Source organism: Malus sylvestris, chromosome 12 (genome assembly GCF_916048215.2).
Source record: "Malus sylvestris chromosome 12, drMalSylv7.2, whole genome shotgun sequence".
Lineage (NCBI taxonomy): Eukaryota > Viridiplantae > Streptophyta > Magnoliopsida > Rosales > Rosaceae > Malus > Malus sylvestris.
The window spans coordinates 8,050,573-8,060,465 of record NC_062271.1 but is presented as its reverse complement, the minus strand read 5'-3'; the positions used below and the strand labels follow the sequence as shown (position 1 = coordinate 8,060,465).

General features: G+C 38.3%; 1 protein-coding gene and 1 pseudogene across 5 annotated transcripts; both read right to left on the bottom strand.

Moving 5' to 3' along the window:
• Positions 1-1,268: 1,268 nt before the first annotated feature.
• Positions 1,269-2,604, bottom strand: LOC126592117 (uncharacterized; annotated as a pseudogene).
• Positions 2,343-6,925, bottom strand: LOC126592923 (uncharacterized). 5 transcript variants are annotated; one of them, XM_050258731.1, is made up of 6 exons: positions 6,054-6,717; positions 5,847-5,910; positions 5,297-5,363; positions 4,475-4,585; positions 3,507-3,633; positions 2,343-2,726 (listed from the first exon to the last, which is right to left on the bottom strand). In XM_050258731.1, exons 3-6 carry the CDS (start codon positions 5,308-5,310, stop codon positions 2,607-2,609), a joined length of 372 nt encoding a protein of 123 aa, XP_050114688.1. In that variant the 5' UTR covers positions 5,311-5,363; positions 5,847-5,910; positions 6,054-6,717; the 3' UTR covers positions 2,343-2,606. The 5 variants fall into 5 exon arrangements, 3 of the variants coding, with proteins under 3 accessions (XP_050114688.1, XP_050114687.1, XP_050114686.1); XM_050258730.1 differs by having other exon boundaries at positions 5,854-5,910; XR_007612828.1 differs by adding an exon at positions 2,845-2,994 and having other exon boundaries at positions 2,630-2,726; positions 4,475-4,614; positions 5,847-6,925.
• Between the last annotated feature and the right edge of the window lie 2,968 nt (positions 6,926-9,893).

The following is a 9,893-nucleotide window of genomic DNA, read 5'->3' as shown; positions in this document are numbered from 1 at the left end:
TATCATCTTGAATATGTCCTGTTAACTCATCCATTACCAACGTAAAAAGGTAAGGACTTAAGGATGAGCCTTGATGTAATCCTACAGTTATGGGGACGCTTTCGGTTTGTCCTTCATGAGTTCTTACGGCAGTCTTTGCTCCTTCATACATATCCTTTATAGCTTGGATATATGCTACTCGTACTCCTTTCTTCTCTAAAATCCTCCAAAGAATGTCTCTTGGGACCCTATCATACGTTTTTTCCAAATCTATAAAGACCATGTGTAAATCCTTTTTCCCATCTCTATATCTTTCCATCAATCTTCGTAAGAGATAGATTGCCTCTATGGTTGAGCGCCCTGGCATGAACCCGAATTGGTTGTCCGAAACCCGTATCTCTTGCCTCAATCTATGCTCAATGACTCTCTCCCAGAGCTTCATTGTATGACTCATTAGCTTAATACCCCTATAGTTCATGCAATTTTGTACGTCGCCCTTATTCTTGTAAATAGGCACCAAGGTGCTCTTTCGCCACTCGTTTGGCATCTTCTTCGTTTTCAAAATCCTATTGAAAAGGTCAGTGAGCCATGCTATACCTGTCTCTCCCAAGGCTTTCCACACTTCAATCGGTATATCGTCTGGGCTCAGTGTTTTTCTATGCTTCATCTTCTTCAAAGCTACAACCACTTCTTCCTTCCTGATTCGACGATAAAATGAGTAGTTTCTACACTCTTCTGAGTTACTCAACTCCCCTAAAGGAGTACTCCTTTCATGTCCTTCATTGAAAAGATTATGAAAATAACCTCTCCATCTGTCTTTGACCGCGTTCTCTGTAGCAAGAACCTTTCCATCCTCATCCTTGTTGCACCTCACTTGGTTTAGGTCCCTTGTCTTCTTTTCCCTTGCTCTAGCTAGTTTATAGATATCCAACTCTCCTTCTTTGGTATCTAGTCGCTTATACATATCGTCATAAACCGCTAACTTAGCTTCTTTCACAGCTTTATTCGCCTCTTGCTTCGCTCTTCTATACCTTTCACCATTTTCATCGGTCCTATCCTTGTATAAGGCTTTACAACATTCCTTCTTAGCCTTCACCTTTGTTTGTACCTCCTCATTCCACCACCAAGATTCCTTTTGGTGTGGAGCAAAGCCCTTGGACTCTCCTAATACCTCTTTTGCTAATTTTCGGATACAGCTAGCCATGGAATCCCACATTTGGCTAGCTTCCCCCTCTCTATCCCACACACACTGGGTGATTACTTGCTCTTTGAAAATGACTTGTTTTTCTCCTTTTAGATTCCACCATCTAGTCTTTGGGCACTTCCAAGTCTTGTTCTTTTTCTCACTCTTTTGATATGTACATCCATCACCAACAAGCGATGTTGATTAGCCAAGCTCTCCCCCGGTATAACTTTGCAATCCTTACAAGTTATACGATCCCCTTTCCTCATTAGAAGAAAATCTATTTGTGTTTTTGACGACCCACTCTTGTAGGTGATCACATGTTCTTCTCTCTTCTTAAAGAAGGTGTTGGCTAAGAAGAGATCATATGTCATTGCAAAATCCAAGATAGCTTCCCCATCCTCATTTCTCTCCCCAAAACCATGGCCACCATGAAAACCTCCATAGTTGCCTGTCTCCCTACCCACGTGTCCATTTAAATCTCCTCCCAGAAAATAACTTATCTATCTGAGCAATTCCTTGCACCAAGTCTCCAAGGTCTTCCCAAAATTTCTCCTTTGAACTCGTATCCAACCCTACTTGAGGTGCGTACGCACTAATCACATTGATGAGTTCTTGTCCTATTACAATCTTGATTACCATGATTCTATCTCCTACCCTCTTGACATCTACAACATCTTGTGTCAAGGTTTTGTCCACAATGATGCCAACACCGTTTCTCGTTCTATTTGTGCCCGAATACCAAAGCTTAAACCCTGAGTTTTCTAGATCCTTTGCCTTAAGACCAACCCACTTAGTTTCTTGTAGGCACATAATATTTATCCTTCTCCTCACCATAACTTCCACTACTTCCATAGATTTTCCCGTTAAGGTTCCTATATTCCACATTCCTAAACGCATTATACTCTCTTGAACTCTACCCTTCTATCCTAGCTTCTTCACCATCCCCCGTCTAATAGGATCAAAGTACTTCTTTTGTGTGTCCTGTGTAAAGTTGATAGGAGCATATGCTCCCAAACAACTTTGAGTGGAATCGTTCGAAAAGAAGTTTCTATGGCCCCCTTGCTCATTTAACACTGCATCCGGGTGCCGATGGAGATACAGCGACCCTTGCTCACTTATCACTGTGCTCGGGCCACACAGTGCGCCACTTACGGGTGACGTCCTAGCTTTAGCGCGATTTCGTTATGGATTCATTGTCATAAGGATTCGACGTAACTGTGGAGTGTCGGCTGTCGACTACCTGACGCCCTCCCCCTCCTCCTTTATCAGGGCTTGGGACCGGCAATGTAAGATAAACTTACACATGCGGAGTTACAACAAAATAAATAAATAAATAAAATAAAATACGAGTTCTTTCCTTGATATGCATCTCCCCCACAAGTACCTTGTGTCGATCCTCCAACGTTATGTACTATCCGTTTTACCTTCCAATGATCCATCCCTAATTAATTTCAAACCGAGACTCTTGAACCGATCTGATGAATGTTGCCTTGATGCTTTCCTCCAATCTGTCCCGGCCTTCATCATTTGCGGCAAACTCCTCATAACGTATTCGTCCATCCTGCATTATGGAGAGGGATTTAGTGTGACTTCTAAGCAAATACTAGAACAAGAAAATTAATGGTTTTGGTTCATAAGGTAGCAGCACATCACTTTTTGTTTCTAGATAAATTGCCAACCTAAGAATATACAGCACACAAGCCCGTATTTTCATAGTAGCAACTAGCAGTTTTAGCCCGAGCGTTGCCGCAGGAATGTCAAATGCATTAGAAGTAGTTTTAATAAGTGTCATTGATAGTATAACGTATTGTTGGTCCAGGACATCAACTCTGAAAGCATAAAGGTTTAATCACTCGTAGCAGATTGTCAAAAACCAACCACAGTCGAGTTAATATCCATTGAGGTTCCCACAAAATCTGGTTTGCCGTTGGAAAAAATATGTGCAACTTTATTTTAACCAAAAGTCCGAAAAAAAATAACATATGAAGCAGTGGCAGATCCAGGATTTTAACATAGGGTGGTTCCAATATAAAAGCTCCAAAAAAAAAAAATGAACGAAAATATCATTAAACAAATAAATCGCAGACTACAACTTTTCATTTGTAATCTTTGTGCTAAACAAGCTAGAAATACTAAATTTGTCCACGACGGGATTTCATACTTTGAAAACATGTTATGATAGTTTCATTGTCAATACAAGAAAAAATTTCTTTCTCAATGTAAACAACTAAGCTATCATTTAATCATTGATCCTCCATTCTATAACACAATCTTCAACAAAAAATTTGTATCAACTATCACTAAAAATAAGTAAGAACTAACACTAAATTAGAAAACTTACAGAAATTCTAAAGTTGATGCTGATGGCGTTCAGCGAATCGGCTGGCTTGGGCTTGGTCTCAGAGGAAGTATTTTCAGCCGGCAGTCCACCCATTTCTCTAAGTTCTTGAAGACCTAATAGAAGTATGCTAACCAAGAAAAAAAAACAAAGAACATCAGCTTCGGCTTGGTCTTAGAGCAGCCTTGATGTTAAACATATATCCATTAAGGATGGATACACCATATCTTACCTAAACAGAGAGAATGGAAAAGAGGGATATGGCGTCTTACTTTATAAAAAAACACATCCAAAAATTCATTGATCACACATTAGCCTAATCGCTAGGCACTAGCTCATGTAAATAAAGGAATTCACCATAAAGGAAAAACTCGTTTATTTAAGCATGCAATGAGTTCAGAACAACTAAACGACGCCTCTAAATTCCACTAAATACATGAAAGCAATAAATTGAGACCAACTCTTTCATATCATAGCAAAGGTGAACCAATTTCAATACTGAAGCAATTCAACCAATCTCCCAAAGTAATAATAAGAGCCTATTTACTAGCTTCTTTCAGCTTCAAAAGGGAAACCCATTTTCCTACTATTTACTTGAATTAAAAAATCCTCCAAATGGGAACTAATCAACAGAAGGAACTCGAAGCAAAAAGCCCAGATGAAGAAATAAACTTCTTCACACTGATTCCGGATTTCAATCAAGATTCAAGACACGCCCTTTATCCAATACCCACTATGGCATTCCTTCAAGCACATGGTGGGCACTTTGTTACTACAATCAACTCCATCATACTTCATACATGCCATATATAACAGAATCATCAGAAACCACCAATACAAAGGTAAAACAGAACACCCAGAAGAAAATTAAAGCAACCCATCTAATCAAACACGAAGACAGCCGTAACAATAAATCTGTATCAACTAACACTAAAAATAAGTAAGAACTAACACTAAATTAGAAAACTTACAAAAATTCTAAAGTTGATGCTGATGGCCTTCGGCGAATCGGCTGGCTTGGGTAGCGTGAGGAACAGGAGCGGCAAACAATTAGTGACTTCGGTGAATTGGATGCTGATGACCTTCGGAAAATCGGCTGGCTTAGGTATTACTAGAATTCATGCCCATGCGATGCGACGGGTCAAAAACTTTGTCATGTAATTAACAAATACATATAAAAAGGGGCAAGTACAAGAGTCCATGAATTTCCATATTGTACCAAGTTAGTAGAAATGTACTCCAACATGACCAGGTTAAAAGGAGATTCCTTCACTCTCAATATGGTTTATCAAAAGTAGTGTCTCATTTTCTTCAGGCCAAACATGTAGGACAACACCAATCACAACTACAAATATTAACAACTGTGCAAAAGAATTATAAAAACACTCATGTACCATATAAGAACAAACCTCACAATTGGTCTTAAGAATAGAGACCCATTACAACGCTATATGAAAGAAAACAAAACATGAATAATATTAAGGAAACTACATTTTCTCTGTCAAGTAAAATCTACAGCAAGTAATGAACAAAATACAAAGTTCCCAGCTTTAATTTAATTATTATCAAATATTGAGGGAAATTAACAACTACCCAGAAATGTTGGCTCAAAATTAATTGATAATATGAATAATTTAATTACACAAAATTTACAAAACCCAAAGTTCTTATAGCTTAATCTGATCTTATCATTTAATTGGAAGAAGTAAAAAATTACACATAAATGTTTGCAAACAATTAATTGATGAAACAACCAATTGGGCAATCAAAAATTTCAGATGAAGAAATCATACCAATGGGTTTCCATTAATTTCGATATCAAAGTTTAACTTTTTGAGTCACTTGCTCCAAATCGTTCCCCTGCCAAAAACAAAAACAAACCACCAAAATAAGGAGCTCTGTTGGTTCCCAAATATTAACAACTGTTTCACGTGTACCCTTCATGAAGCAGGTGGTGATCGCTGCTACTAAGCAGGATTGAAGATTGAGTATCTGATTATTATAGGAATTAGAAGTCATCTTCCAGACGAAATCAAATACACAGGGATAGGCAATCAAACTAATGGTGCAGTGAAGACAATAAAACACGATCTACTACTCCCTCCCTCTCTCTCTGTGCAAAGGCGGCATGGCTGTCATTCATCAAACCCTCATCGAATGATAGCCACATAGACCCATCCCAATCCGTCCCAAACCCATAGGACAAAATTAACCTTCCTAACTTAGCATCATGACCACTCCGGATCTAGAAACTTTTGGCATATAGAGTGCACATGCATAATTAAAATTCACAGATCTAGTGCATGCAAGCGTACATTAGAAAAAGGAGCCAGAGATTATTACATTTTACCTTGGGTCCAAGATCCTTAAGTTTTTTCCAAACAGACTTGAGTGTTGCAGTAGCGTCCTGCAAAGAAATCACAGATACATTAGCTGGCACAGAGAATATACATGTTTTTTTGTTTCAGACCACAGATCCAAGAACCACACACTTATTTCACCGATTCTTGGTTATGGACAGAAAAGCGAAGCAAGGGATTGGATGTTTACCTTTGGAATTTTTGTACTCTCAAATGAAAGAGGGGAACCCAGAATGAAAAACAAACCAAAGGGCAAACAAATAAATAGACGCCTAGAAAATCCCCCAATCAATTTAAAAAAAAAAAAAAAAACCAAAAACCATGCTGCCTAACCTAACAAAATAGTACAAAAAGATTTGGAAATTTTTTTTTGGGCTTTCAATTACCACATTCACGCAGATATAAATGCAAGAAACAATAAAAAAACAGAGATTTTAGTACACAATGTAATTGAAAAAGACACTTATCTGAGCATGCAATAGAGTATGGATGATGAAGAGTGAATCACGGACTAAGGGGTCCATACTCGCGCCTGTTCACCATCACCCTTCTCTCTGTGTTTCTCTCCCTGAAATCCCGATGATCCCCCTCTCTTTCACTGTCACACTCTCACTCACTGAATCAAAGGTTGACACTGACATCCTCATCCCTCCTTTCCCCTCTCTCTCTCTCTCTCTCTCTCTCTCTCTCTCAGAAACAAACTAAATGAACAAAGTCCCTAACCCATCCCAATCCGTCCGAAACCCTACGGACAAAATTACCATCCAACCCCCTCTCTCATATCACCTGACGGCAAGATCTGAACCCTTGACAGGGTAGTGTGGTCATTTTGACTCCCAAACTGTAGTGATCCCCTGCAAAAGAAACCGGCAAACAAAGAAAAAAGAACAAACGATAAGCAATAAAACTCAGACCATAATACACAAAATTCCCTATAACGTAAATTGATAAAGCATTTTACCCAATCCAACTGAATTCCTGATCACAACACATAAGATAAACTAATAAACCATTTTATCCAAATAACCATTTAATTTTAAACATTTAAAACCGAAGAGAACCAAACGCACATATTTGGAAAAAAAGAATGGAGTGTTTTGAGTGTCTAAATCTCACCCTCAACACTTTAAAAATGCAGCGGTCCCAATGGAAAGAGAACTTGCAAAATGACGTCCCAGCACAAACACAACATATAAAACAAACAAACAAAGACAAAAAAAAAAATTTAAAACCGATAATATTTTGTAATTGTTTTTCAAATTTGCATAAAATTTGACAGTTTTAATTTGATCTTGTCATTTTCTTACCCAAATGAAAATCTGAAAGGGCACTATAAAACTTGTCCAGTAATAATACATGCAAAATAATTTACTTATAAAATTAAAGAAATGTTATTTGATTCAAAAGAAATTTATCTATATTTTATATAATAATATAGGTGGATCATTGAACAAATATATATTAGAAATTTATCTATATGTTATTATAAAAATCAAATTTCTTCCTAATTATCTCTTGATTATTTCTTTTTATTTTTATTTTTTGTTATTTCTTATTCTTCCTCTTGCTTTAAACCCCATTTATAGATTTTATTTTTAATTTTTATAATCAACCTATGACACACCCCGATCCTAGAATCAAGGCGTGCTGGCTGTCACGTGAGTGTGACGTAACCAAAAGTGTGACGCGGAAGCAAAAGATAAGAGAAACACGAATAAACAAAAACCAAATACTAGCAATAATAACCAAGTAACGTGCTAGAGTAAGTTTAAGTGTGAAACGCACAAATTCAGAGCATAAGAACTAGGTGCAGTCAAGTAGGACCATAACTAAAATACAACATCCGCAGGTGAGTCCTACATTTATGTATTCTGTCAGTACACCGTGGGAATCCTCGTGGGCCACCAACGCTGCTAACTAGAACCTGGAAGGGCGCAAAACAAAATCGAGTGGGTCAGTAAAACCAAAGCCTTTCGAAAACATTTCATCAAAAACAATTCTAACTCCTCGCTGTAAAACCTGTATACTTTCCCAGAAAATAACCTAATAGTAAATAATTCCTCATATATCTCAAATCATCAATCTTTATCAATTCCAGAAAATATGCCATGCCATAAATGTCAATAACAGATTATGAATGCATCAATATAACAGGTGACATAATGAATCAACCGGAGACCCTGCAGTTGATCCTGTACGGTTAATTCCATAGCTCAAAATTCAAACCAATCGGAGTCACCACGGTGACCTGTACGGCACTACTCTGCACATAAGTTGGAACTACCTGAAGTAGTCTGTACAACAAGAATGGTGTAATAATACGCTCTAGTGTTTCTCTCAACAATCATCTGTGCATATAATCTAAGGTCACTTACCAGTCGGAACCACCTCTAGTGATCTGTACGACTAGCATGTCGGAACCCTCTCATGGTCTGTACGACATGCACCTACTTGGATCTAAGGTGAGCGTGCGGTGCGGTGAATACTATAAGCACTAACACCAGGGTGCATGTTATGAGCTCTCAACACAATTCACATCATCAATGATTCACATAAATAACATAAAACTCACCTGATACTCACATGTGTGTCCACAGTACTAGTTCATATATATATATATATATGTATCAATTACTAATTCATATAATTCATAATATGCATGCATGGCATTTGAAAACATACTTTCATTTAAATTCAATTTCTGGGAAAAATCAATAGTATATAGGTAATAACATAAAATAACTGCCCACTCACTGATAAGTCGAAGGGTCATAACCCTCGTGACGCCCTTGGATCTGCTCGTCCTCGGGATAGGTAGCACCTATATGCGAAACAACTAAAACAACGTTATTTAAAGCACATAACTGACAATTCTAATAACTTCTCATACGATGCTCAATTTGGGTATATGAATATACCACAGTGACCTACTCGACGTCACGGACGTCGAGGTATTTTTAGAAAAAAATTTCGAGGCCGCACATGCCCCCACGCGCCGGGAGGGGCACGGACCTACGCGCTCTACGCGCGTCATCTTCTTCCTCCAGTCGCCGGACTGGTTTTTCCGGCCACCGAAAAACTGGAGATTTTTCAATCTCCTTGTTCTCCGTCATTTCTCAACCATTTTTCACGCATTTTATATCAAAATGAAGCCCTAATCATGTAGAATCACGTTACACTACTTTAAGGCTCTAAAAACTACGAAATCTCACCGGAGAAATTTCAAGAAAACCGGCCAACTTCGAACTCAACGATCCCGACGTCCAAAACCTTCAAACTAAGCACTCCGAGCTTCCTTAGGACCTCACTAAGCTTACTATAAGCTTAGAATTCCCTGAAAATCAACACATCACTAATGCATGAACAGTACTCAAATCGGACCTCGAGTTTTCAACGTGATATCGAGGGTTCTAAGTTCTAAAAATGGTACCATTCAACTCAAGAGGTCGAAAGGATGAAGAACATTACCCTTTTGGCGTCGATCCGTGATGATTAGAGGGTTTTATGCTTTGGTCCGTACTTTTTCGAGAGGGAGAGAGTGAGACTTAAACGGAGAGGAGAGAGAGAGAGCACGGGGGGAGAAAGAGGAAGGGTTTGACCCGTGTGTATGTGTGTGTGGTCCATCCCAAAATAATCACCATCCATTTCCTTAACTCCCTAACCACAAAAATACAACCTTATCCAATTTAAATTTTCCAAAACTTAGGAAATATGCATATTCAATAACATGCCACACACATACCTTAGTAACCGTCAAGGGTACTTTCGTCATTTCACAACCTCGATAAATAGAATCTTGGGACGGGCTGTGACAATCTACTATCCTTATAGAATTTCGTCCTCGAAATTCATAGAACTATTCACCACACTAATACTCATAAAATAACCTCGGATACATCTCCCTCATTCGATCTTCTGTCTCCCAAGTAGCTTCTTCTACTGAGTGGTTCCTCTACAATACTTTTACCAAGCTCATAGTTTTATTCCTTAGAACCTTGTCTTTCCAATCCAAGATAGTCACTGGTTCTTC